The sequence below is a fragment of the Balaenoptera physalus genome (genome assembly GCF_965194825.1).
Source record: "Balaenoptera physalus genome assembly, chromosome: 16".
NCBI lineage: Eukaryota > Metazoa > Chordata > Mammalia > Artiodactyla > Balaenopteridae > Balaenoptera > Balaenoptera physalus.
Window position 1 is genome coordinate 850,203 of NC_138898.1, and position 27,491 is coordinate 877,693.

A 27,491-nucleotide genomic window follows, 5' to 3' on the forward strand; every position below is an offset into this window, starting at 1 on the left:
TGGGTCACACAAGAGCCCCGGGCAAGCGCAGGAGGTGCGGGGTGTGGGGTCGGGGGTAGGATATCCTGGGGGTTATCCTGGACTCTATGGGGCAGGTCTGCAGCAGCTCCGGGTCTGTCCTGGGGCCACCGCGCGGGCCCTCCAGCTCCACACCGCCTGACAAGCCGCGCCATCGCCCCTTTAAGAAGGGGTCCCGCGCCCCCTCCCCAGCTGGCCCAAGCCCCCAGCGGCTTCGAGTCGGGCTAGAGAGGGAGAGAGACGCTGCGCAGCTGTTACTCGGAGGGGCGGGGCTGGGCTGGGGGACCCGGGGCTGCCGAGCAGGGCGGGACAGAGGACTGGCTGGGGCTTCGGGGTGGGAACTGGCCGGCCGCGATCTCGAGTCTGTGGGGCGGGGCCGGGGCTGCAGCGGGGGGCGCAGGGAGGGGCGCAGGGACTTCGGGGACCTGGGATCGCGGGCCGGACAAGGCGGAGCCCGGCAATGGGGGGGAGGGACGCTGCAGAGTGGGGCGGGGCCGGGGGCGGGGGCTGGGGGGGCGGGAATGGGGGGAAGTGCAGGGCGGGGGCTGCGGGCCCAGGCGCCGGGCATCCCGCGCGCTGGTGGCACCTGGTCCAGACTCGCAGAGGCGGCGCCCGCGGGCCGGACCGGAACCATGGGCTGCTGCTCCGGCCGCTGCGCGCTCATCTTCCTCTGCACTTTCCAGCTGGTGAGCGGCGACCCCCTCCTCGGGCCCGGTAGTCCCAGCGCACTGGGGGAGCCGGACGCCGTCCGCCACACTCAGCCCTGCCCACTGGGTCCGCGATAGCCTCTGGCGGCTCCCGACTGGGCATGGCTCAGACCCGCGCGCTTCTGCGGCCGATGTTCCCCGCCGTCCGGGTGGGGTGGGAAGCCAGCGCCCTATGTGCGACCCCTACGGCCCCTCCGTGCGCCCCGGCGCGCCCCGCCGTGTGTGCGCGCGCGGAGTCCGGGCTGCGGGCGCAATGCGGGGCGGCCGCGGGGTCCGGAGCGACGGGGCGGGTACTGGGGAGCCGCTGGAAGTGCCTGTCGCGGAACAAAACCCTCCCCGCGGGAGCGCCGGGCCCCGCGATGTCCAAGTCCCGTGCGCGCGGCGGGGAAGGGGCGCCACTGCGCGCGGTGTCCACGCGTGTCGGAAGGTATGTGTGGCCCCGGGTGCGCGCGCAAGGAGCGTTGCGAGGGTGTGTGCGTGTGTGTGTGTGTGTGTGTGTGTGTGTGTGTGTGTGCTCCCTTTCCGAAGGCAGCACTAGGCAATGAGTGAGCCGCGGAGTACAGTTCCTGAGACCTGACAGCCCCTGGCGGCCAGGGTGCTTGTGAATCTGGGAGTGTGTGTCTGTCTGCATGTCTGCCGGTGTGTCTGTGTAGGGGTGTGTGAGCCCCGCCGTGCCCACCCCTGACGCCCCCGAGCTGGAGGAGGAGGCCCCTCCCCTTTGCCCTGGCCTGGAGAGTCCGGAGCGGAGAAGAGGGTTGAGCCTGTGCACAGGGCTGTGCTTCCCCGTCTTTTGTGTCCGGGCCAGGATGCAGAGCCGGGCCCTCTGGATGCAGAGCTTTGTTGGAGGACTTGCGCATCCCTCTGCCAAGTTTCAGTTCTGCCTTTGGAGCTTCAGGAGCTCCTGCTGCCTAAGGGGAGGGCGCTAAACAAAGGTGGAGGCCCCTGGGCTGGGGAGGAGATGCTGGTGAGCCCCTGGGTCTCTGGTCTTAAAAGGGAAATGCTGCTTTGTCCAAGATCCCTGGGTGTGCTCGTAGCTCAGCTGGCAGGGTGCTTTCTCTGGAGCTAGAGGGCCACGGAGGAGGAAGGGGCTTGCTTCAAAGAGGCTGTGAGGGGCTTCCCTGGTGGCGCAGTGGTTAGGAATCCACTTGCCAACGCAGGGGACACGGGTTCGAGCTCTGGTCTGGGAAGATCTCGCATGCCGTGGAGCAACTAAGCCCGTGCGCCACAACTACTGAGCTTGCGCTCTAGAGCCCGCGAGCCACAACTACTGAAGCCCGCGCTCCTGGAGCCCGTGCTCCACAACAAGGGAAGCCACCGCAATGAGAAGCCCACACACCACAACAAAGAGTGCCCCCACTCGCTGCAACTAGAGAAAGCCCGCGCGCAGCAACAAAGACCCAACACAGCCAAAAATAAATAAATAAATTAAAAAAAAAAAAAAGCAATTAGGGCAATGCCTGGTAACTATAAAAAAAAAAAAAAAAAAAGCGGCTGTGAGTAGGAAGTCCTCCTGCACCCACGGCCATGCACGGATGCGGGTCCTGCCCTTTGCCTGGGGGCAGGGCTTCTGTCCAGGCTGGCAGCGGGCAGAGATACACAGGCCCACCTGGAGGAAGGAAGGAGCTGCTGGAGCTTCCCTGTGGAGCAAGCTCAGTGCTGTGGCAGCGAGGGGCAGGGCCGGCGGGGAGTGAGGAGGGAGGTGGGCGGTCTGGGGGTTCTGCTGGACAGATACGGCTGAGAGAGAGCCCGGGCCTGCAGAAGGCATGAGGGCCCAGGGGCTGTTCCACTGGCCATAGGGAGCTATCCCGGGCCTTGGAGCAGCGGTGTCACTCACTGTCTTTTGGTGGACGGTACACAGGGCCCGCCACAGGCCTCTGGAGGTCTGGCTGCAGCTGTGGGGGAAGGGCTATCTAGCCTTGAGGGCAGCAGGGTTTCCCTGGATGGGGGCTTCCTGCAGACTCTTTAGTCTCAGCCAGGGGAGCCCTAGGCCCGGGACGGAGCTATGTCCCCATGCGGCCAGTGGCCACAGCTAAGGGCAGCGGACAGCTGCAAAAGGCCTTCTGTCCCGGCCGTGCACCTGTCCCTCCTCTGCCGTGTGCAGGGGGCAGCGGAGTAGGAAGAGGTTTGACGCCGCGCCGCCCGCCGCTCTGGTCACTGTGGGGGGCGGGGTGGGGGAGCCGAGGGGGAAGCCGTGTGGGGAGTCCTCTGCTTTCTTTTCTCTTTTTGACAAGCGTGAGAGTTTTCTTGTTACCCAACTATGGGACAAAGGCCTGAACATCTCAGAGCCTTCTCCCTGAAGAATAGCGTGACCTTTGCCCGCTCTGAGCCAGCTGCAGCACCCTGAGGCCCTTTCCCAGGCTGGGCCCTGGCTCTGATGGGAGCCAGGGCCCAGCGAGGGGTTTGGGACCAGTGAGCAGGCCACAGGGGCACTGCGGAGAGCTGAGCCTTCCGGTACCTTGGCTTAGAAACGAAAAAGACGCGCCCACCAGCCCCACCCGTGCCGGCCACCCCGCCAGCTGCGGGGTCTCTCTGGCAAGCAGACCCTGGGGGCCACCCTCAGACTTGGAGAGAATTCAGCAGAGATGCACAGCCAGGCTGGCCCTGAGTCTGGGCCGCACAGGACAGTGCCGGTGGCCGGTGATGGGTGGGGGTGGGGGAGGAAGGGGATCTGGGGCACCCTCACTCTGCCTCCCCGCCCCGTGCATGGCACCCCGGGGGAGTTCAAGCAGGGCAGGCGTCCCTGCCCATTGGTCAGGGGCTTCTGGGCACCAAGGGGAGGCCTGGGGCTAAGACTGAAATTTCATTCTGTGTCTAGAACAGGTGCTGTTGGCCAGCTCTGCCCCGAGGGCTGTGTGCGTGCGTGTGTGTGCTCGTGTGCGTGTGAGTGTGTGCATGTGTGTGCACGTGTGTGCTCGTGTGTGCGTGCGAGTGTGTGCGTGTGTGTGCTCGTGTGTGCTCGTGCGTGCGTGTGGATGTGCGTCTCTTCTTCCCTGCTCCGCGGAGCTTCCCACCACAGTGTAGGCCGTTCACGCGTGGCCCCTCCCCCCTCCTTTTGCACCGCCTCGGACCTTGGCCCACCCACCCTCCCTGCCCTCTTCTGCGGCCAAGGGTCCACGTGGCTGTCCTCCGTGGAGACTGCCAGCGTGGGGTCGAGTCCACCAGCCCACGGCTGCCCAGTCAGGCGGCGCCGGGCTCTTGTGAGGCAGCAGAGGCAGGCCCTCTGCCCTCAGATGCCTGTCTCCTTGCCCAAAATCTGTGTAATTGAGGAGCTTCAATGTGCAGGCCTCCTCTGGGCACCGGGGGCCACGCCGAGATGGGGCAGCTGAGCCCTGATGGGCGAGGAGGCTCGTTCGGGGCTAGGCACTGGCCTAGCCCAGGCGACGTCTGTAGACAGACGGCCAGACAGACCCTCCTGCTGCCCCAGGTCAGCGCTGCTGACATTGACACGGAGTGGACTGAGTCGCAGGCGTGTGAGAGTGCGAGGCACCTGGGGAGAAGTGCGTGTGGTGGGGCTCCCGCAGAGACAACTGCACGCGGAGGACCCAGGTGAGGCAGGAGTGTGGCTCCGGGAGTTGAGAGATGCGGGGTCTCGGGGACGCGGCAGTGAGGGTCTGTTGGGGGGGGAGGGGCGGATGGCAGGGCCCGAGCCCACGCGGGGAGCTCAGACTTTGTCTAAAGGGCGTGGGCATCCCTGAAGTGGGGTGTCCCCAAAGGCCTGGGGGGGCTGCTGGCGCCCACCCGCCAGGGGACAGGCTTCCCTGGACACAGTCCAGCGGCCTGGGGAGGGGGCTTAATGACTGCGCATTCTCGTGCCCGGAAGCTGGCCCAGTTCACTGCCAAGGTCTCCACTCCGTGCCGTGGCTCTGTACCTACTGTGTGCTTCCTCCTGTCGGGGAAGAGCATTCTGGCGCCTCTCCCTGGGGGTCCTGTCTGGCCACTCTGCTGCGGGACGCCATCCAGCTGGAAATTGCCTGATATGATGCCCCGTTGTGGGTCTGCTCTCGCCTCCCCACTCCCCACTCCAGCTGTCTTCTAGGGCAGACCCCAGCCCCGCGCAGGACATGCTTGGAATGCCGCCTCCCCGAGACCTCTTGGAAATAGCTGTTACCTGGTCCGGGCCAACCGCAGTGGCTGGGCAGTGCCCAGGACGCACCACAGCAGCTGTTTCCTGGGGGCTGGAGGGGGTCCCGTGAGGGCTCCAGGACACAGGCCTGGAGCAGCGGAGATGAGGGGGTCGGGGGAGGGCCGAGCACCCTGGCTGCAGTAGGGGCTTCTGTGGCCAGCAGGCCTGGTGACCACAGGGCCAGTCCACAAAGGCTCACCTGGCTGGGCTCTGTCCTTCAGTGCCGGGGGCCACGTGGGAGGGAGGCTACCCCCCGCTGCCCCGTCCCGCCCACTCCCCTCTGTCCCAGCCCTGCTGCTGCTGGCCTCAGCCCATCCAGTCCTGAGGAGGGGCACGCGGTGACCTCGCCCGTCCGGCTGTGAGAAGTCTGGCTTCTCCAGTGCCCGCCTGAGGCTGCCTGCGGGGAGGGGCTCCCCTCCCTCCTCCACCCTGCGGAGTCCTCCCCACCCCAGGGCTCAGCGGACGGCCCTCGACCCCACCTGCTCTGGGTCCAGACGGCTCTCTCGCCTCTGCAGCCCTCCCAGTGGCAATGAGTGCTGGACACACAGCGGGCCCACGGGGACGTTGTGGAGTGCAGCCACGACCCGTGCTGATTTGCTGTCCTTTCTCTGCCACCGTCCTTCCGGGATGTGCTGGTCCTCTCTGCCCTTGTTCGCCGCACCTTCCTTGCTGTGAACACAGATGGGATGGCATCTGGGGTGCAGTGGCTTCGGTCGTACTTTCTCCTGGTGATGAGCTCGGCCCCACAGACATGATGAGTGGATGAATGTGTGAGGGAATGAATGAGTGAATGACGGAATGCTCTCTGAAGTCACGACCGAGCTCAGATCTGGTCCGTCTCCCCTGCGTATAAAACGGCAGGTTTCTTAGGCATATCTGATTCCCTGGCGTTGGTCCTCTGTAGGCCGAGCCTGCAGGGCTGGCGTCCACAGAGCTGGGGGGTGGGAACGTCCTGGAAGGAGAGGCCTCAAAGCGGTGAGAGAGCCCCGCAGACGGGGAGGGTGCTGATCTGGGGGCCCAAGGAGCCCAGTGTCCCGCTCGACCTTCCTGCCCCACGTTTGCTGTTTGGCCCTGCAGCCCCCGAAGTTAGAGCAGCCCCCGTGTTCCCGTTCTGCAGGTGAGGAAGCTGAGGGCGGGGGCTTGTTCCAGGAGGGATACCCCAATGGTGATGCTTCCAGGCCCGTCGACTCGTTTGGAGATTTTTGTTGAAGAGCCGAGACCGCGGTGGGCGCTGGATGGTGGTGACCAGGCAGGAGCGGGACCTGGGGCTCCCAGGGGTCCGCCGCCCCTCACATGCCTGCCCTGCTCCTAGGTCACCGCCCTGGAGCGGCAGGTGTTCGACTTCCTGGGCTACCAGTGGGCGCCCATCCTGGCCACCTTCACCCACATTGTCGTGGTCATCCTGGGGCTCTGCGGCACCATCCAGTACCGGCCTCGCTACATCGTGGTGGTGAGTCCGCTCTGCTCCGGCCCTTCTCCTGCGGGCAGGGGGGCCGGGATGACCGGCATGGGGGACTCCAGTGACAGTATTGTCCTGGAAGCCATCAGAAAACCTGGAAAGGCCAGGATTTCAGCCACACAGACCCCCAGGCTCAGACCTTCCCACAGCCTGGACATCTGAGTTCTGACCTGGAAATTGTGGCTTCAGGGTTGCTTCTGGGAAACTGAGCCGCAGAGCACCTGCCAGGGTCCCGAGGCGGAACTGGAACCCAGCGTGTCTCAGCACCCCCTCCCTGCCCGTGGTCCCGTGCCCCCGACCGTCCTGCCTCTGGAGAAGCTCAAACGATGTGCAGAAAGTTTTGCTCTGAGCAGAGTACATTCTCGTTCAGTGCAGATCAGAATAATTGGTCTGGATCAGGTTTGCAGCAAACCCTCCTGTAAAGGCCCCACAGTCTCGTGGAAGGTACTCAGCCCTGTCATGGCCCAGACACAGCCTGAGCAGTGCCGCACAATGGGCGGGGCTGCGCCTCAGTAAAACTTGACGAAAGCAGGTGCCAGCTGGCAGCCCCCCCGCTGCACGCAGCTCTCGGGGGCGATCTTCGGGGTGGGGTTTGGGGGTGCTCTGCCCTTGCTCGTCATTGGTTCATGTGGCATGGGCCACGGGCACCTCTGGGCCAGGACACCAAGCTCGGAAAGCGTGCTCTGTGCTGGCTCCCTCCAGCCCGCTGTTCCCCATCTCCTAGGTGTTCCCCGGCCCCGCGGGGGCAGGAGCCCTGTCACCCTTTTGGCACAGTGTGGGACCTCTTCCCGGTGGGCTCAGGGGCGCCCTCCTCCAAACGGAGCATCCTGGGCTCCAGACTTGGGGAGCAGAGCCCCCCACCCTGCAGAGGCCTTGTCCTCCAAGGGGGAGATGCAAAGTTACATTCCCTCCCCCCACCCCCTCCCCCGCCCTCTCTTGTCTCCACAGTATGCAGTGTGGGCGGCCGCCTGGGTCACCTGGAACGTCTTCATTATCTGCTTCTACTTGGAAGTGGGGGGCCTCTCAAAGGTGAGTTAAGTCATGGGAAATTCACGCAAACGGAGGGGATCTTGGCGAGGGCCCGGGGGCACTGGATGTGTTTGCTTGTTTATCGCGCGGCTCCCCAATGGTGGCAGAGGCTGGGTCTGTTCATGGTTCTGTCCCTCGCACCCTGAACAGTCCCGGCCCATAGCAGCAACTCAGTAAAGTTTTGGGGAAAGATCAGTGATCTGATGGATGGATGAGGGGATGTGGGCATTGGTTGGCAGGTGGTCTCCAGCTGGGAGTAGATGCACCAGGGAAGGCTTCCTGGAGGAGGGGGCTTGGAACCTGGGCAGCACCTGGAAGGAGAGTCAGGGCTGGGGAGCAGGAGCAGAGAGACCAGCCTTTGCAGAAGGGTGCAGGTGGGAACACCGCCGGGGCGGCCAGGCAGAGGGGATGCCGTCCTCCTGCCCACCCTCTGGGCTGCTCCTTCAAACGCTGATAAAGTCCCCAGGTCCCCCCTGCAGGGGAGGGGACACCTCATCCAAGGCATGTTCTGCAGGGAGCATCAGTGTGAGCAAAGCCTACCTATGCAGCTGATTCAGGCACTTCACACAAAGCACTTTATTTCATCTTTGCCCAAAGCTCAGAGGGGAGTCTAAGAGCCAGGAGTGAGGTGGCACGGGTGGGCAGTGGGGCAGATGGCCCCTGCTTCCTGGGACCACACCTGGGCAGCAGTGGGGGAGATGGCCTGAGATGCAAAGGAGGGGCCCAGGGCACCGTTAGAGTGTGTCCTGGGGGTCTGTCCTGGGCGGGGAGGCCTTCCTGGAGGACGGGGTGTGAGCCAGGGGCCCATGGCAAGCACAGGGAGGCCTTCCCTGCAAGGGAATGGCTGGGAGGGCCTTGGTGCCCCCTGCTCCCGACGGCTGGAGCCCAAGGGGCCGGGGCATGGGAGGCGGGAGGGCGGAGTACCCCTTGCCCTCAGGGAGCCCATCTGGGATGCAGTGGGTGGGGTTTGGCTCTGTCCCTGGTGCTGACCTGGTCCCCCCACCCCCACCCCTCCCCCAGGACAGTGGGCTCCTGACCTTCAGCCTCTCCCAGCACCACTCCTGGTGGCATGAGCATGGCCCGGGCTGCGTGCACAAGGAGCCGGCGGCCAGCCTGGGTCCCCCAGACAGCCAGGCCCTGGTGCCAGGCATCGGCTGCACCCTGGAGCATGGCTACGTGGAGGCCCTGCACAGCGCCCTGCAGATCCTGGTGGCGGTGAGTGCGGGGGAGGGGAGGTGGGGGCGGGGGGAGGGGCTCATCCTGCTGTGGGACCAGGTCTCAGCCTTTCCCGTGGAGGCAGAGGAGGTCCTCTTCACACCATCCCTGCCGAGAGGTTAAGGAACCGCACCACCACCCCCACCTGTGTGGCCTGGGCCACCCGCTCCGCAAAGTGGGCTCAGAACCAATTCCAACCCCAGGGCTGGCGTGAGGATGAACCAAGGGGACAGAACCTGAAGCTTCTGATGATGCAGTGGGGTCGGGCGGGCGGGTAGGACCCTCCGTGAGGGGGATCAAGGTGAAGGCTCCTGCAGTCCCACCCCCCCCTCGGGGGCAGCGTGGCAGGGGAGGGGCCCCGGGGAGCTCCTCCACAACCTCCTCCAAGTCAGAGGGCCTGTTTCCGTACCCGACAATCCGACCGTGGGGGCCGGGGCGGGGGAGACGCAGCCTGGCCTGCACGCTGGCCTCTTTCTGCTCCTGCGGCATAGAGAGGGGTGTAGCTTCCGCGAGTAAAAATACAGGATGCCCAGTGAAATGTGATTTTCAGATAAACAGCAAGTTTTAGTGTAAGCGTGTTCCATGCCATGTTTGGGACATACTTATACTAAAAATGGTTTCATTGTGTATCTGAAATTCGAACTTAGTCGAGCATGGGGTATTTTGTCTGCAGCTGCAGAGAAGTGGTCAGACGGGAAGGGCCAGAGCGGGCTGGGCCAGTGCCTGGCAGCCCCGGCTGACTCCAGGGCTCGGGTGCGGCCACTGGAGGGCGCTGGTCAGACCTGGAGGTCTGACCTGACTGCTTGGGTGCACGCAGGCCAACAGCACCGTGTCGGGGCCGGGGTGGGGGTGGGGGGATGCTGGGTTTATAGCACGGACGCTCTGCGCCAACAGCTGACATTGGAAACTGAATGCCAGGTCTACGGCCTTCCCTGGCAGAACAAACGTGACAGTCCGGGTGCCTCTCGAGCTCCCAGGGCTCCCTCCCCTCCTGCTCCCACAGGTCCTGCAGAAATTCAGACTTTGGGGCACCTGGGCGCTGCCCGTCCCTCGGGTGCTGGGACGTTCTCTCTCCCACCATGACTCATTCACTGAGGCAAAAAGAGGGCTCTGGTTTTCCCAAAATACTTGGGAACCTGGGTGCGTTCCTCGAAAGGAGAAAGAACCGCTTGCCAAGGATACAGGTCAGAGCTTCTGAAATCACGTACAGAATCTGTGAAAAGGCAACAGGAAGGAAGCCGGAAAAGAACAAAGGAAGATTCTCCTGGGTGTTTCTGACTGCGCGTGATGGCAGAGACAGAGACTCCTCACTTTTATCCTTCATCCCCAGGGATGGGGGTTTCTTTTTTTAAATATAATTTTTATTTTATATTGGGGTACATTTGACTTACAACACCGTGTCAGTTTCAGGTGTACAGCAAAGTGGTTCAGTTATACGCATACATATAGCCATTCTTTTTCAGATTCTTTTCCCGTATGAGTTATTACACAATATCGAGTAGAGTTCCCTCTGCTATACAGTAGGTCTTCCGTGGAATGCCAGCTTCTAAATACCAGTCAGCCCTCTGCTGATTGCTTTTGAGGGTCCAGGAGCAGCAGACCCTTGCCTGCACAGTCGGCCGGTGCTGGGGGGCGGGGCGGGCAGGTCTGAGAGCCTCGCGGAGGAGCTGGGCCGCATCCCGAGGGGGCATGGGAGGGGCAGTGGGCGGGCAGAGGTGTGGCAGGTGGGGCGGCCTCCCCCAGCGCCCCGCCCACCGCGGAGGAGCAGGGCTGCGGAGGAGTTTTCAGCACCTTGGCCAGCTCTCGGGCGTTGGGAGGCGGCTCGGGTTTGCCTTTCAATGGCAAGGAGACCGGCACAGAGGAGGCCCCTTGACCTGCAGCCTGGCAGGACGGGCTTCTGAGCCCTTCCAGCTCCATCTCCTCCTTCAAGGCATACGGGGCGTCAAGGGAGGCTGTTGGGCTTGTTCTTCGGTGAAAGTAACCCCCCTGAGGTCTTGCCACTGCTGATGGGAGGCCAGTCTCTCCTTCCCGTGGCCCTTTGCCCCTGAAGCTGCACCGCTGGCTGGCTTCCTGTCCCCCGCCCCCCGCCCCCCGCCCCGGCTGTGGTTGCCCCACAGACAGACCCCACCACCCTCTCTCAGAAGACCCGCTGCAGCTCCTCCATGGCAGGTTCCCCCCATGAAACATCTTTTCTGCTTATTCCCCGGATCAGTCAGGGCCCCAGCCAGTGATGATGCACTCGGCTTAGGTTAATTCCCAGGGGCAGGTGAAGGGGCTGTTCTAAGCGTAGGTGCCACGTCGGGGACCCCACGGGATGTCCCCCTCCCCTGGGGCTCGTGGCTGAGCTGTCGGCACCCCGGGCTGAAGGGAGGTGGGGGGGAGTTGTGCTGGCAGAGAAGGGGCTGGGGGGAACGAGCCCTTCTTCTCCCCTCCCCCCTCCCTCCAGTTTCCTGCTGGGCTCCCCATGGGAGGGCGCTGGTGGACACCGGCCACACCATGCAGGGTGGGGAATGTGGAGGGAGCGCCTGTGGGGGCAGGTGGGGCACCTCTGACCCACCACTACTGGAACCTCACTCTGTGCTATGTCCTCGGGGTCGAGACCACTGCCTGCTATGGGGGGGACCAAAGACAATAGGCGATGCCCCAGAGGATGCAGGGCTGACCTACAGGGCAGAGAGAGGCCAGAGGGGATGACTTCGCAGTCCTGGGCCACCTCTCAGGTTTCCAGCTTCTGTGGAAGAGGCGCCGTCCCGGATGAGCTGGGGTGGGGGTGCCCCTCCAGGGGTCCTGCGAGCACACGGGGCTGTGGGCCTTCCACGGGACCCTGCGGCTTCAAGATGCATTTTGCTGCCCACTCCGGGCGCCCTGTGCATTGTCTGTCAACCCCAGCAGAGGGTCAGGGCTGGGCCCCTCGTTCTCATCAAAGAGGATGCAGTAAACACCGTGCATGGAGTAACTCCCCCCTCCCCCGTGCTTACCATCACCCGGGCGGTGGGCAGCGCCGGCCTTGCCCCGTCTCAGCTGGTGCCCTTTCTGCTGCAGTGGCCCCGGCGCCCGGGCGTCTGTGGGGGTTTAATGCAGGCCTGTCCTCTTTGCCCTGAAGTCCGAGCACCCTCTGAGGGGCCTGGCTAGTGAACGTCTGCCAGGCCAAGCCCTCAACTCCAGCCAGCCCCGCCCACTCTGCCCAGAATTGCCCGCTGCACCAAGTCCTCGGTCTGTCTGCCCTGCACTGCCACGCAAACCATGAGCTTGGCTGGCTCGAAGCTTCTCTACCATGGCTTCCCAAGGGGGAGAAACCTGGCAGTTGTCTGCTTACGGCGAGAGGTGCTGGGGAGGATGGCTTGGCTGTGACAGGGGTGTCAGCCTGTGGGGGCACGGTCAGCATGGGGGACCTCCAGGCTGCAGTCATGTGTCTCCCAGGGCTTCTCTCTGCATCTCATCCCCCCGTTCAAGCAGGGGCTTGGTCAGCCCCACTGGGGAGTGGACGCCGCCTGGAACTCCAGAGCTAAGGAGGCTGGCAGATCACTCCCCTCGATCAGTGTTACAGACAAGCACACCGAGGCCAGGAGGGGCAGTGGCTGCGTGGTTAGGACGCGCTGGGGCCCACGTCCCACGATGATGCTTCTGTGGCTCCCGGGGCCTCACCCTGAGTGACCTCTCCATGTCTTTCAGCTCGTGGGCTTCGTCTGTGCCTGCCACGTGGTCAGCGTTGTCACCGAGGAGGAGGGCAGCTGTAAGTGTGCGACCACCAGCCTCCTGCGGAATGCTGTTAGTGACCTGCTGGCCCCATCAGGCAGTGGGGGAGGGAAAGAGAAGCTGAGAGCTGGCCACAGAGGCCTGAGACCTGGCCCCTTAAATGGGTCCCCGTGCCACGGAGGTCCTGGCCTGAGCAGAGACAGGGGAGGCCCTGGGCTGTGGGCACCAGGGGTCAGGGCACCCCCAGCTCCTCCAGTCTGAGGGCTCCTGTGCTGCGGGTCTGCCCCCCACGATCCCCACAGGTGTCACAGGCGGAAGGCTGAGCTCTGACCTACAGAGGAAAGTCCCCCCGCCCCGTGCCCCCTTGCAGCTGGGAACCGGCCACCTTCAGGCCCAGTGCTAGCGGGGACGCATCTGAGGGGAGTTCGCACATCCCCCTCCCGTGAGCCCTCTTGACTTTTCCTCTGATTTGCAGCATCAACACTCGGGTGCCCTCGCCAGCCCTGACCACCCCAGGCTCTGACGGGGTCTCGCCAGGGTAAGCCGGGGCTGGGCGCACCCAGGGGGCCCACAGCTCCTGTGGGCAGAACCTTCCTTGGGCTCTGAATCAGAATTCAGAGCCTCTGTTCCCAGAGGTCAGGTGGCCGTGGGGTAGGCGGCCCACGTGTCCTTCAGAGACCAGACTCAGTCCTGGACCAGCCCCCAGCTACCCTCGGTCCTGGTGCTGGGTGGCCCCAAACCATCACTCAGCCCACAGCCGGCTGGGAGGAAACAGAAGGGGCTGCCTGTGTTGGTTACATTAAAACGTTTTAGAACGGGAGCCAGCCCTGGGGTTAAGAAACGCGTTAGCTTTGCCCAGCAAGCCCCGGCCGCCCATGTGCTGTGCAGACACAGCTTTGAGGCGCTGTGATTGGGACAGCCCGGCAGGGCACGGGGCAGCCCCCCGCTGAGAGCGCCAGCATCCTTTGAAGCTTTGCACCCAGCGGGAATTCACCCTCTGCTCTCCAGTCTGGGCAGCCCGCGGCCCCTCCCACCTCTGCGTCACCGCCTGAGTGTTTGCACTTGGGAACGTTCTCCACTCTGCCGTCCTGTCCATTGTTTGGGTTTGTTTTATTTGGGTCTTGGTTTCTTTCAGTTGATTTCATTGGTGGATCTGACCCATTTCCTCTCTGCCATGTCAGTGAAAAGCCTTCCAGCCTCTCGTTCGAGCAGGCATGCCTGTAAGCACGGCCGCAGAGCCGGCCCCGCTGGCCTGGCCAATCCGGGTAGCATAGCCGCCAGGCTCCTCTCCCTGGGGAAACCTCACCAGGCGCCTGTCTGCCTGTCCATCCGTCATCCACCTGTCTGTCCATCCCCCACTTTCGCACTTGCTCCGTGCCGGCTCAGGGCCAGGTGTGGGGTGCAGAGGCTCTGCCCCCGTGCCCAGCAGAGTCTGTGGGAGTCGGGGCTGAGGGGACACTGAGAGGCCGCCACCCAGGAGAGCGATAGGGCGATTTTCTGGGTCTCACGGTGGCAGGAAATTTGAGGAGTTGGTTTCCTACCTTTGGAGGATCAGACTTCTTCCCTCTTGAAAAGCAGTGTCCACGGCCCTGACCACCCCAGGCCTCAGTGGGGGTGCCTGGGCCGCTGGCCCCCCTCCTCCGAAGCGGCCTTTGCCACGGGCCCTGGCCCACATGGAATCCTGAAAGTCGGGGTCAGCAGAGGCGGCTGTGGTCCTTCTCCTGGTAGAGCTGTGCTTCCTCCGTCTCACCCAGGCCCTCAGAGTCAAGCCTGCCCTTCAGGGCCACACCTGCGGCCATCCCTGGGGACTCTGGCCCTCTTGGTAGCCCCGCAGCCCTTCTACCCTATAAGTGAGGCCCCACGTCAGCTAAGGGCCATCAGAGGTAGCAGGCGTCCAGCTCCCGTGATGGGGGAGAGGCCTCGCTCAGACCCCTGAGCCAGGGCAGGGTATGTGGGAGTTGATGACCCGGGCACACAGGCTGGGAGAACTGGCCAGGCTGGACACGCCTCTGGGCTTTCCCCCTGGCCGTGGAGCTGGGCGGCCAGAAGGACCTAGGGTGAGCCCCTCACTCCGCTCCCAGCCCCCTGGCTCAAACCCCAACGAGACGTCTGCGGCCAGAGTCAGCTCTGCAGGGACAAGGCCCACAGCTACCTGCGTGGGGAGCCCCGGTCCTGGCGCGACCTCGCAGAAGCCCAGCCCCTCCCCGCCCTTTTCCAAAGGCCAGGAAGCCCTCCCCTTCTTGGATTTTGTCCCATTTGCTCTCCAAGGGACGAGGGCACAGCAGCCCCCGCTGACCGCTGACTGCGCCTTCCTTCCGGCTTCTCTGCCCCCGCCCACCCCCCACCTCGCCCCGCAGGCCGGCCGGCGGTGTAGGTGAAGAGCACCCAGTCCCCCCCCGCCCCGCGACCTCCAGCTTCGGTGACCCACGCGGACGGTGAGGAGCCTCCAGGCGGCGGACCTCCCTGCCCCCGTGGCCCTGCAGGCGCCCCCAGGGTCTGGTGACTGGACGGGAGCCAGGGCGGCGGGGCCAGCGCCAGGCCGGGGACGGCTGCAACTTCTAAAGAGTTTGTTGTTTCCTTTTTCTAAAAAAAAAAAAAAATGACACGAGAGAAAACCTCACCCCTGGCCTCCGGTAGCGCTGGGAATGCACTCCGTCTGCAGCAGGCCTGGGGCTGCTGGCCAAGGAGCCCCGTCCCTCAGATGCCCTCCCCAGGGCAGCCAGACCCCCAGGGGCTGCACGCACCCATGCTGGGGTGGGGGGGGGGTGGCCAAGGGGCCTACGAGACGGGGAAAGAGTGACCCCACCACGAGGGTCCAGTGAGCCCATGGTGACCTCCACCTGAGCGCGGTGGGAGTTAGGGTTAGGGCCCCAGGTGCTGCGGCCGGTGGGATCCCCGGGTGAGGGCTGGGCTTGCCCAGGAACCCGCAAGGCAAGGGCTTCCTGGTGACAAGCAGAGGGCACTGTTCGAGCCGCCGGGATGCAATAGTCCTAGTGCATCCCAAGGTGCCCACAAGTAGAGGATAGAAAGGAACCTGCCCTCCAGACCACCTTCCCTACCATGCAGGACCTTGGTGGACAATTACAAGTTCAGTTTCAGAAGCAGCCCAAGGCTAGTCCATTCTAAAAGTCCTTAAAATGCTGAAAAGATAAGAACAAGGGAAAGGGGGAAGGGGAAGGGGTGGTGGGAATGGCCTGGAATGGGCCTGGCCGCCGGCCGTGCTGCCGTACTGGTGAGGCGAGGCGGGGGTGGGGGTGGGGGGGGGCGAGGCGGGGGTGGGGGTGGGGGTGGGACAGACGTTTGGGGAAGGTGGTGGAGAGGGGCTGGTGGTTCTGGAACAGAGGCTGCTGTGCACCATCCAGGGAAAACCCACACTTTATTTTGACTCTTCCAAAGCACCCACACACAGGGAAAATGGCTCCCACCCCGCGCGCCAAGCCGCCTGCAGCTCCATCTTCCACGCTGGACTGGTCAGTGCTGGACGCGAGCTCAGCCGTGCTCAGCAAGCCACCGAGTGGGTGCCCACGTGGGGCCGGTGCTCACAGCTCCTGCTGGGGAGGAGGGCCGAAGCGGCAGCTCCAGTCGGCTTCTCCCCCCGGCTGGGGACCCTCAGCCCCCAGGGAGTTCCCTTCCCTGCCACTTCTCCCCCCGGAGGATTCTTGGAGGGACCTTGGGGCTCAGAGCCCTTGGGAACCCTGAGAAGGCCACGGCTCCTGCCCCACATGAGCATTGGAGGGTCACGCACCCCTCCCCCACCCACCATGCATTTCCATCAGGCCTCAGATCTCGGGCTGAGATCCCCATCGGGGTCTTATGCTCAGGCAGACCCCAGCGCTTTCTCCTAACGAGGGCATCGTGCATTTCTTCACATGCCTCCAAAGACGTCCTCCCCTTGGCCTGGCTGCTGCCATGTATGCCCGGCTGGACAGGAGGAATTATCCCCCTTGACCACTAGGAAAACCAAGGCAGAGATGCGCTCAAGCAGAGTGGTAGTGGCCCCCCAGGGTGCTGTGTTGAGAAGGATTCAAAACAAATATCTGAGCATCAACGGAAGGCGTGGGGTTGATTAGCAATGTCTGCCAGGACCAGGGAGGAGGAGGAGTAAGAAGTGCTGGGGTTGATTAGCAATGTCTGCCAGGACCAGGGAGGAGGAGGAGTAAGAAGTGCTGCCTTCCGCTGCGGCAGGTTCCTGCAGGTGGCCCCGCAACAGGATGGCAGGAGCCGGCGTGCCGTGGTCACTGTCCGGGCCAAATGCTCACCTGGCCTAGGACAGGAAGGTGCGCACGCAGCTGCGGATGGGGGCCCTGCAGATGGGGCACAGCTGCAGGCTGGGCGCACACTCGGCACAGGCCAGGTGGCCACAGGGCACGAAGACGACGGCCACGGTGCGGTCCAAGCACACCCTGCACGTCCGCTCCTCCCGCAGGCGCTGCAGCTGCTCCTCCGCATCCGTGTCCCGGGCTCCGGGGGCCTCGAGAGCCACCGGCACCCTCTCGGCCTGGGCTCCGTCTGGGTCTCCACAGCGCGGACCTGTGACATCGCCCCACACCCTGACCTCCACCCACTGTACTGGCCGATGGGAAGGCGGGCCAGACGGGGGTGCCCGCCCCCCACCGCGGGATGCAGGAGCGCCGGCCCCGCCCCCACCCCAGGTGGGCCCTCTCCCTCACCTGCCTCCCTGGCGCCTTCCACCTGGACCTCTCTGCTGGGCGTGGGCAGCTCGGGCCCTGGGGGGACAGGAGCTGTGGGCGGGTAGAACAGGGGTGAGGCCCAGGTCCCCAGGGGACACGAGGCCTGGCCCAGAGACAGCAGGCCACAGGTGAGCCCTAGTTCCAGCCCGCTCCCTCACCCACGGTGCGCCAGGATCCCAGAGCCCGCTCTCCACCAGGGCGCTCGGCCCATCCAGCCCCTCGCGCCGTGGCCCTGGACGCTGTGGGCCGGGCCCCTGGGGGCGGCGAGGGAAGGCTGTGCCCGGAGGCAATGAGCAGGGAGAGGTGGGCGGTGTCCAGAGAGGTGGAGGTACCTCCGGCCCCTGCTGCCCGGCCCCCGTCCTCTTCCTGGAGCAGGTCGGCCACCAGCTGCGACGTGGACACGCCGGTCGGCACCACCTGGCGGTACTTACGCTGCAGCAGCCCTTGCACCTGGCCCCGCCCGAAGCCCATCCGGAGCACGGCCTGCACTGCTGGGCACTGGGTCCACGCGGGCCGCTCCTGGCCGCCCCCGGCATCTGCAAGGCAGGGCGAGGGGTGCTGGACCGAGGGCAGGCAGGGGCCAGGGCCTCGGGGTCCTGGCAGAGAGGCAGCGGCCCGCCACTGTGGCACGTCACCAGGGCCACCTCAACACAAGGGGCCCTGTGGCCATCACAGCCACTCCATCCATGTCCGAGTCAGGGCTGTGTTCCCAGGGCCTGTGTCAGAGGTGCCGCCACACCGCGAAGATGGAAACCTGATCACCAAAGCAGCCACGGACAGACCCCGACTACGTGCCAGGCGCTACTCCCGGGGCGACACACAGACCCCTGTTTAATCCCAGTCGAGGCTGGCACCAGCCCCATTGCACAGCTCAGGGCACTGATGCTCAGAGAGCACAGTCGGGACCTGAACCCTGGAGCCCCTCAGACCCTGCGCCCGCCCACCCCCTGCCCGGCGCTGATGGAGAGCAGAGCTCCGCGCCGCCGGCCCCTCTGGGCTGGGGATGGCAGCTGCTCGGCTCTCGGGCGTGGTTGGCTGCCGCCCCGGCAGAGGCTGCCCGGTGCACGGCAGCCTCTCCCCCCCCATGCCCCTGTGCCAGCCTCGGGGTTGGCTGTGCGCACAGCAGCCAGCTCAGGGGTAGCAGGGGATGGCTTTGGCCTCCCTGGAGCCCCGGACACACACGCAGTGCCTGTGTGAAGCCCCCCGTGAAGCAAGCCCAGGCAGCACCGTTCACTCTCCCTAATGTCCTGTAGGGGGGATACCCAATGGCCCGGCCACAGTGCAGGAGGGAGGTGCCCCAGGGAGCCAAGCTCAGGCTGCGTGTCCCGGCTCACCTGAGGGCGTGGCGGGACCTGCGTCTTCTGGTTCCTCTGAACGGTCCTGGAAGGAGCCAGAGAATACCTGTGCCCCGAGTAGGCGGAGGAGCAGGGGAGGGGGGGACCCTCACCACCCACCCCCCAGAGCCCTAGGGCAGGCAGGGCTCACCCAGGAGCCCGGCACGCGGCAGCAAGACTCCTGGACCCTGCAGACAAAGTCCCTTCCTCTTGTCCGGAGCAGGAACTCACACCTGAGGGAAGTAGGTTCAGAAGCCCCGTGGGCGGCGGGCTGGGGCTGTCAGAGGACCTCCCGCACTGGCCGGCTCCGGCCCCGTGGACCCCTTGGGCCGGGGTCGTGCCTTCGGCCCCCGCTTCCCCCACCGCCCCTGCGGGGGCAGCTGGGGCTCCGGGGTGGTGGGCGCTTGCTGGGAAGCTGTTTTGGAGACAGACTCTTGAACATCAAGGGAGAAATAGCAGAAGCGCCGTCCCCAGAGAGTCCCCCCCACCCCGGTCCCTGAGACTCGACACCCCCGGGACTGGGGAAGGGAGGCTGGCCCGCGGAGCCCGTACCTGGGGAACCACCTGGCATGCTCGGTCCAGGGGTCGTCGCCTTGCTCCCAGCTCTGCAGACCCCCGTAGCAGAAGAAACACCTCACCTTGTCCTGCTGGCCTGGGAGGGAGCCAAGACACTGGTCCTGACCACGCCTGGTCCCTTGCACGGCCTGGTGTGTCCCCCAAGGCCAGGGTTGGGCGCTCCCAGGTGGCCTTTCCTTCTGGGGCAGGGGCTCTCTGGGGTTGCTTGTGAGCCTTGGAGGCTCCCACTGGCCTCTGCCACCCCTTTGCCCAGCGTTCTCAGAATTCACGTGTACCCCATTTTCTCGACAGTGGAATAAGGGTAACGATGTCTGGGTACTTGCCAGGATCGAGGCGCATGTTGGGGAAAGGGATGCAGGGGGCGTCCACAGTATGTATGGAAATGTGGGGGCAGAGCCCTAGTGCCTCCCACCCCGCACCTCTGCCCCAGGTGCCCCCTCCTCAGGATGGATTCCCAGTGGCGGAAAGAAGGGGAACTGTCTGCTGCCAGGCTTGGTTTTAGGGGCTCACGACTCCACTGGGGGATGCGGACCCTCATCTCTCTACCCCCGAGGCCCTCACCCCTGCCTCACCCCCTAGGATCAACAGATTTGGTGCAGAGAGCACAGATGAGGGGCTGCTACAGGCACATTCCACTACCAGCCCTCCAAAAGCCTATCCCTGGACTCCCGGGGGCCCTGCAGATGCCCCCATGCCCCCCCTCCTCCTGGCTCCCCCGTCCCATCACCGTCCCCCCCAGCCCAGGCCCCTGGGACTCACCGGTGTGGAAGAAGCCAGCGGCGGCCAGCAGCTCCGGCGGCACCACGGCGCTCAGCGGCCAGTCGTAGAAGGAGGCCAGCCGCAGCTCCTCAGAGCCCATCCCCGGGAAGGCGGGCCTCGCGGATGGGGCGTCCCCAGCCCCATCTTCCTCCTCCTCCTCTGCCAGGGGGCGTAGCTGGCCCAGGATCTGCCCGTCCATGTGGTCCCGGCCTCCCCAGGACAGGGCCCTGTCAGGGCACTGGCCCCGAAGGTGGCCGCACGGAGAGTGGGGTCGGTGGTGCCCCCAAGTGGGGTGGCCGCCCGCTGCACAGCGGCTGGGCTCCAGGCCACAGCACCAGCACTTGGTCCCGTCCTCGGGCCCCATAGAGAAGACAGCAGCCGTGACAAGCTCTGTGGCAGGGATGGGCCCCTGGGCAGCCGGTTCTGGAATGTGCCCAGCCAGCCTCCCCAGGGATCCTGACCCCTGGGCCCTGCCTGGGGACAACAGTGGCCGGGCAGGCATGGTCCTGCCCCCCAGATGCCCCGGGTGGGGGGGCAGCCAGGGGACTGGGGGTGGGGGCCGCTGGGGCCCGCCACTTTCTGGAAGGGGCCAGCACGGCAGCCTGTGTCACATGCTCGCTGCAGCGGGAGTGTCACAGGGCTCCGGGGCCACTGTGAGGGCTGCGGCTCTCACTCTGCTCTACAGGGGAAGGCGGGGTCCCTTGGCACGAGGCGAGGGGCCAGAGCATGGAGACCCACCCAAGGCAGCAGAGGGCTGGTACTGGCTCTGGGACCTTGGTGGGGGGGAGGGGAGGGGGGAGGGGTGGGTCATGCTCTCCGTCAGCTCCGAGCTCCTGGGCAGTGTGCCAGGGGTCCTCTGAAAGCAGAAGGTTCCAGGTGATCTAAACTACACAGTCAGTGCTGCCCGGCGGGGGGAGGGCAGCTCCCTCTGCAGGGATGACACGGGTCAGCCGAGGATGCAGGGGTGCGTAGTGAAGGGCTGGGCCTATGCCCTGGACTGGTTTCCCTGGATGTTCTTGCGCTCTGAACCCTGGAGCTGAAAGGGTCTTGAGTCATCCCGGTGTCCAGCTGGGCGGGAGCAGGAGGCCCTCAGCAGGCCCTGGAGCAGCTCCTGCCCTCCAGCCTTGAAGATTCTGTCCCCTCCCTCGGCCTCAGCGTCCCAGGGGCCCAGAAGGTGGAGCCACATGTGGTGAGGTCGATCTTCCCACTTGAACTGGACCCCCTGAGGCGCTGTAACCCAGACACCAGGGATGTGTGGGGCACGTCCACAATTCCAGCTCCCTGTACCTGCCGAGTCAGGCTAGTCCTGTGGCTTCATCAGGTGCCTAGAGCTGGCCCCCCTCCCCAGGTCCGGACCCCCTGCCACCCACTCCTTGCTAGGTGTGCAGCCCAACCAGCCCAGGGTGCCCTGGCTCCTGGTCTGGGGGACCCCAGCCCGAGCCCCTGGCCATGTGGGTGCCCCCTTCCCTGGACAGGCTGTCCTCAAGCCTGGTCACAGCCACAGGTCTGCCAATCAGCCCAAGCCCAGGGGCCCCAGCGCCCCCAAACCCAACAGTTAGGGAAGGGGGTGGAGGGCTGTAACCCCAGTGGGCAGAGCGGGGTCCCTAAGACAGAAGGGCTCTGGGGGGGGGAAGGGACGAAGAGGAAGACCGGACGGGGTGGCCTGCCCCCAGAGCCCCTCCCTGGAGTGCAAACCTCCTTGCTGCTCCCAAGAGCAGAGCCAAGGGGAACAGGCTCAGTGGGGACCCTGCCAAGAGTGGGGGGGAGGGACTCACCGGCCCCAGGGCCAGGCAGGCCCAGTGAGGGTCACAAAGGGGGGTGGGCGGAGGGGGGCCCCACCCGGGCCTGGAGCCCCCATGTCCCCCCGGCGGCCCTCCTCCCACCCCCCCATGGAGCTGCACGAGCCCAGCACAGAGCGAGGAGCCTGGAGCCCAGGCCCATGCCCCAGTCCTGGGAGTGGGGTGCAGTCTCGCCCCCAGGGAGACCCGTTTGACATCCTGGCTGCACTGGCCCTCTGCCCCACACGGCCAGGGTCCCATGGAGTCCCTGGAGTCCTCTCCCGGCAGAGGCCTGGAGCCACCTGGTTCCCTGCAGGAAAGCCTGGTAAAGGGTGTGGCCGGTCGTCTGTGCCCCTCCCAGGCTCCTGAGCCGGAGCTGCCTGTCCTGGGCTGCGGGGGCCACTGGGCGAGGGGCGCTCGGGCAACTGGAAGGCCGGGTCTCCCAGGAGAGGGTCCTGGGGGCAGGTGGAGACGGATGGGCCCCAGCTGGGACCTCCCAGTGAGCCGCCTTGGGATCCCCGGCCCTTGCCCTCTCTTCTCCGGTTCCCCACCCTGTGCGGAAATACCGTGACCTCTGCCACTCCAACAAACGGCAGGTGTGCCCGTCCCGGGGCCCCTTCAGTAGGTTTCTCCGGGGACGGCCCTCTGCCCCGCCCTACCCGCACCCTTTGGTGGCCGGGGAGGAGGACAAGGGTCCCCGGGTACTGGGTCTCCAGCTGCTCCGATCTCAGGAGGGAAACCGCAGCCCCCAGGTTTGCTCTGAATCCTCTGGGCCTGGGGGCTGGCTGGCTCAGAGGACCCGCTCAGGTGGCCCTGGCAGCAGGGGCGGTGTCCCCTGGGGGCACATCTGAGGTCTGTTCCCTCGGATCCTGAAGCTCGGGGGTGGGGAGGGGAGAAGCAGGCTCCCTCACTTCTGGAAATTCCAAACACGCATCCTCCAGGCACCACCCCACCCCGTGGTGGAGTCTCCCCGTGAAGGAGGGCGGGTGCCTGAGCTGACGGAGCCCCCCCCCCCCACCTGGAAGCAGGTATTTCTGCGAGCACATCCAAGCGTGTGGCTGCACAGAGGAGGGGCTGGAGGATCACCCACAGAGCCGTGGGCATCTCGGAGGAGGACCAGCCTCGACCTCTGTGCTTGTCTGTGGCCATGGCTGAAATTCTTGACACAAGGAATTATTTGTGTCTTACTTATACAGTTAAATAAAAAGAAATCAGGAGCTAAAAATAACTATCATATGCTTATTCCAGAAACTTCAAGAATACTGAAAACATAAAGAAAGTAAAAGTCACCATCTGAACCAGCTCTGGCAGCACCAGGGCCAGTTTTCCAGAACCGACCTTGCCCGACAGCTGCTTGGGCATGGAGCTCACTGGAGCCTCACAGATTTCTTTGCAACTCTCTGCAAATCTATAATTATTTCAAAAGAAGCAACTGAAAAAAGCCATCAGCCTTCCCTCCACTGAGAAGCACTGCTCTTACTATTTTACTGTTTCATTCCAAACGTGCTCTGTGTATTTGCTATTTGCCCATTTTCCTCACTTAATGTTATGCGCCAGTTTTTTTTTTTTTAATGGGCACATACCAGGTTTTTGTTGCTGTTGTTGTTTGTATGTCAGTTTTTAATCGTGAACGAGTATCTGTCGATGCCTCCGATGGCTCACCTTGACCACCTTCGCTGTGAGTCTTTACAATGAAATCTCCCCAGGTGAGACGATGCCAGATGGGAGATGGCAGGTAGAGGCCTCCAGGTCACCCCAATCCGTTTAAAGACAGGAGCCCAAAGACGACCCAGGACCCCATACAATTTGCTCCTGGATTCGGACCAGATCCCCACTCTCCCGAAAAGATTCAGAACCAGCTGGGGTTGGACAGGAATATCCTCAAATTGAGGGCTCCCTCCCCTACCACACCATGATGGGGCCTGGCCCGTGAAGGCAGGACAAGAGCGGTGGGGGGCCGGACCAGCATGATCACAGGTCCTGCCTCCCCCAGAGCCACACCCCCCGGAGAAAATTCTTACACGGAAGCTGTGTGTGCAGCCATTCGAAGGAGCTCTGGGTTTCCTTCAGGATGGCGGGGCCAGGGCCACCTGGGCAGGTGGCTAGACCCGCTGGACTTGTTCCCCTGGAATGAGGCTTCTGAGGCCCAGACCTGAGTCCGCACGCAGCGGGGGAGGGGTTCTCGCCAAGCTCTGGTCCTGTCCGGGCCTCAGGTCTCCCTGCCGGCTCTTGAGTTTCCAGGAGGCTCAGTGCTCAGACGCTGGACCTGCTGCCCAGGCCTGGGGGCACCACAGACTCCTCTGAGACGGGGGGAGTAGGGCCCCCCTCCATCCCACACCCCCACCTCTCTTCTGGCTGAGAAAAGAGCTCCACGAGCGCCCCACCCAGGGGTCTGGGAACCTGGCTGGCACAGGGACACACCGACCTGTGTCCGCAGAGCAAGGACTCCAGGTGACCACAGGGCGCCAGGTGAGCACAGCAGAGCAGGCGCGGGCTGAGGGCCTGGGGAGGGCGGGGCAGAGCACCTGGGGCTGGGATCCACCCCCCAACCCTACCCGCAGCGCCGGCTCGCTGCCCTGTCCACAGAGACATCCCCCAGAGCCTCTGCAGACAGACCCTGCCTGGTGGCCCGAGCTCCACCTGGGACCCCACTTGCTGACGATGACGAGGACCCGTCCTTCCAGCCACCAGCGGAAGTCAGACAAGTACAAGCCGGGTGCGACCGGCACTGCCTTTGGGCTGGGTCAGCACAGACAGACCCAGGCGGTCACGCGGGCTGGGGGGAGCCATGTCTGCTGCGGTTCTGGGGGTGGGGTCCTTAGAGCCTAGAACGGTGCCTGGGCCAGAGTATCATAAAGATCTGTGGAAAGGAGAGCGAGAGGGGCGGAGGGAGAGGGAAAGGATGGCTTTTTAAATTCACCCTTCGAGAAGGATGTTCTATACTACGCCGCCTCCACCCCTGAGGCTGGAGTGGGGCCCCCAGAGGCGAGCCTGAAACCAAGACTGGAGTGGAAGAGCTTTATTTGGGGGTCACTGCAGGAAGCAGCCAGAGGGGTGGGCAAGGCGCCGGTGTTGGATGTGCTCCTGAGGGTCCTTGCTGTGGGCACCCCTGCTGGGGGCCTTGGAGCCTGCGGACCCCCAGCAGCTGGGCCAGGCTCTGGCTCCGGGCTTGTGACCGGAGCCGAGGGCAGAGCCGCAAGAGGCCAGAAGGGGGCGCGCGGGGAAAGCGAGCACCGGAGCGGCCGGCCCCCTCCTGGGCGTCTCCCCGCTGGCTGAGGCTGGACCCGCCCGCGTGCAGTTGTCTGGACCACAGCTTCGGGGCTGCCTGGACCACAGCCTGGACCACAGCTTCGGGGCTGCCTTTGCACCCCAGTCTGCCTCACCTGGCCTGGTTAGATCAGATGACTTCCTGGGCATGCATGGCCCCAGGCCCGGCAGGATGATTGGCTGGTCCCTGAAGAGGATTCAGCGCAGCTAGCCTGACTCCTTCCTGCCCCTTCCCCAAGCCCAGGTGCCCCTCGACGCTGAGCTGGGAGGCGCGGGGGCAGACGGGAATTACGGCCCGGGGAAGGGGAAGGCGGGAAGGCTGAGCAGTGGCCTTCTGGTCTCAGACCCGCAAGGTCCACAATGTCCACTGAGTGGCCACCGACAGCTCCTGCACTCACGGCTCAGCGGCCCGGGAAGCATCGCACCCCTGGGGACCCAGCTGCTGTCCTGGGCTGCGGCTCACAGGCTCTGAGTGGGCCAGGTGAGGCGCCCACCCCAGCCAGAGTTTAGCAGGACGTGTCACCGGACAGAGGGGGATGATGCTGGCATGCAAAGAGACAGCGGGCGAGCTGTGCGGAGAGCCTTTCCTGTCCCAGGACAGTCACTGCCGGCCCTGGGCTCCCCTCCTCCCACAGGAGGGCTGTGCTGTCCGGCGCCATTCTCCTTACCTGCCCCCAGGACCCCTCCCGGTGCCGGCCCCCTCTCCAGGGCTGGCCCTGCTCACCCTCATTCCCGCCCCACCCACCTACCCTCCCCAGGCACCCGGCCCAGCCATCGAGGCCCCTCCCTTTCCAGGCCATGTGCAGCCCTTGATACATCTTGCACGGTCTTGTCACACTGGCCCCTCTGCTCCTTCTCCTAGTGCCGCCCCCCCGTTTTGTGGCCACACTGGCTGCTCTGGTCCCCGATTTTTGTGGACCTCTAGCGGAGAGTCCTTGTGGTGTCCTGGGGCCTCACGGCATTCGATCCGCACTGAGGTGAGCTGGTGCTTGGGGGTTAAAGCTCTGTGGTCACCATCTCGACATTCTTAATACTTCGTCTTTGAATGTACGTTTTGTAAAGTGCCGTCCAATGGGACAAAGGGGCACGTGGCAGGGACTTGGGGCCTCCCAATATCCCTTCCCCTAGGACCGATTCTTGGCCGCCCACTCCCCTGTCCCCCAGCCAGTGACCATCACTGACCCTTGCCCCAGCAGGGGTCTAGGGGTGAACACAGAGGAGCATTGATTGACAGGGATGGGCCCCAGGGGTCTACGACAGTCTGTGTTCCTCTGTGGGAGCCCCCTGACATTAAACAGCAAATAATAAATAATAACCGCCACCACAGGTCAGAGAAAGATGCGGAGGAAAGGGAGGCAAGGCCTCTTCCTGCTTCTGGAACAAGGCCCCAGGTTTTCACCCTGCATTGCGGCGGCCCCGCTGGGCCGGGAGCTCACCTGCATCCTCTCACTGCCAAGGTCGATGCCCCCTGAGTTGGACGAAGCTGCAGAGCAACTCAATCCCTGCTGTTGTATCAACCACCCAGCAGGGTGCGTCCCGCTCCCACAGCTGTGAGACATCCGGGCCCCAAACCACCTGGCACTGTCTCTGGGGACAGATGGTGGTTTGCTGCTGAGGCCGAAGGTGCCCTTGACCAAGTGGAACTCAGACACCACAAGTGCAGCTCCCGGAAAAGCAGGGTGGGAGCTGATGGGCATGACCGGCACGGGCCGGGGGGGCTGCAGGGGCCCCAGGGAAGCAGCAGGGCCCAGGGGTGCCTCCAGCCGGCCCCAGACTAGCTGTGCAGCCTGGGCAAGCTTTACCTTCTGGGAGGCTTACCAGCTCCAGGAACCCAGAGCTGCTTCTGTCTCACCAGTTTGCTCTCTATCTGTTAGATGGTTCACCTCCCGTACACCGAGCTGTCTTCCCAGCACCCAGCAGTGGACACAGGCATGGCCCGGGCTGCGGGAGCTCCTCTTCCAGTGGGTGGGCAGTCAGCTCTGTGCCCTGGCTCCCAGGCCTAGCTGGCGAGGGTCTGCCTGTCCTGAGCCTCAGTTCTGGGATGGGCCCCAGAGGCCTTCCCCAGGTCAGGCTGGCATCCCTCCTGGCTCCATCTGAGCTCTGATCCAAGGTGCCCTGTTTACCCCCATCTCTCTCCCCTCTGGGTCGTGGGGCAGCATGAGGTGCATCCTCTGCCCTTGAGCCTTCCCCTCAATGAACGATCAAGCAATCAGCACTTTGCAGGCTGTGAAGCATCCCCCCACCTCAGGGGCTCTGTGGGGCAGGGACCGCCTGTACCCCCAGAACCCCACACATGCAGGGCACATAGTCGTGCTCGGTTAACACTTACGGAATTAGGGACCCAATGAGACACTTAAGAGAGGCAGTTTCAAAACTGTAAAGTGCTGTAAATTATAGGAGGCACATCAAGGTTACTCCTGAGCTGGGGCGCAGGAAGAGCCCGAGAACGTGAGCAGGTTTGTGGGGTATGAAGCAGCTCCAGAGAAAGTGCAGAGAGGGTGGTTTCTGGAAGGAGGCCATTGATTAGGGATGAGCCCCGAGAGTTTGGGTGAGAAAGGGACCGGGGAGTGGCTGACGCCAGCACGAGCACCTCTATCACCCCTCGGGTGGCCAGGTGTCTTTGTGTGCAGGCCCCTGGAGGCCAGCTGTTGGGTGAGCCCTGTCCAACCCCCAGGGGGCAGTTTGCTCCAGCCAGGTGGTCACCTGAACTCAGGGCCAGCACCCTTTAAGCCCCACCCCCAGCTCGGCAGAAGGTCTCCTTGCCGGTGAATCCAGAGGCCTCTCTTGGGGGTGACCTGCCAGATCTAACATCATGCAGGTGGCCAATGTGCGTGCCCTC

The 27,491-nt window shown here is 64.4% G+C and overlaps 2 protein-coding genes across 3 annotated transcripts; one reads left to right on the forward strand and one right to left on the reverse strand.

The window, feature by feature from the left end:
• Positions 1–650: 650 nt before the first annotated feature.
• NKAIN4 (sodium/potassium transporting ATPase interacting 4) lies at positions 651–14,837 on the forward strand (the record flags this gene model as incomplete). Of its 2 annotated transcripts, XM_082429236.1 has the most annotated exons (7): positions 651–704; positions 6,161–6,298; positions 7,256–7,336; positions 8,357–8,551; positions 12,224–12,284; positions 12,723–12,785; positions 14,605–14,837. In XM_082429236.1, 6 exons carry the CDS (start codon positions 651–653, stop codon positions 12,752–12,754), a joined length of 561 nt encoding a protein of 186 aa, XP_082285362.1. In that variant the 3' UTR covers positions 12,755–12,785; positions 14,605–14,837. The 2 variants fall into 2 exon arrangements, with proteins under 2 accessions (XP_082285362.1, XP_082285361.1); XM_082429235.1 differs by lacking the exon at positions 14,605–14,837 and having other exon boundaries at positions 12,224–12,791.
• Positions 14,838–15,634: 797 nt separating this feature from the next.
• On the reverse strand, positions 15,635–20,109 carry BIRC7 (baculoviral IAP repeat containing 7; the record flags this gene model as incomplete). The annotated part of the gene is made up of 7 exons (XM_082432077.1): positions 15,635–16,777; positions 16,918–16,989; positions 17,271–17,474; positions 18,273–18,339; positions 18,424–18,505; positions 18,636–18,924; positions 19,608–20,109. 7 exons carry the CDS (start codon positions 20,107–20,109, stop codon positions 16,512–16,514), a joined length of 1,482 nt encoding a protein of 493 aa, XP_082288203.1. The 3' UTR covers positions 15,635–16,511.
• Positions 20,110–27,491: the final 7,382 nt, after the last annotated feature.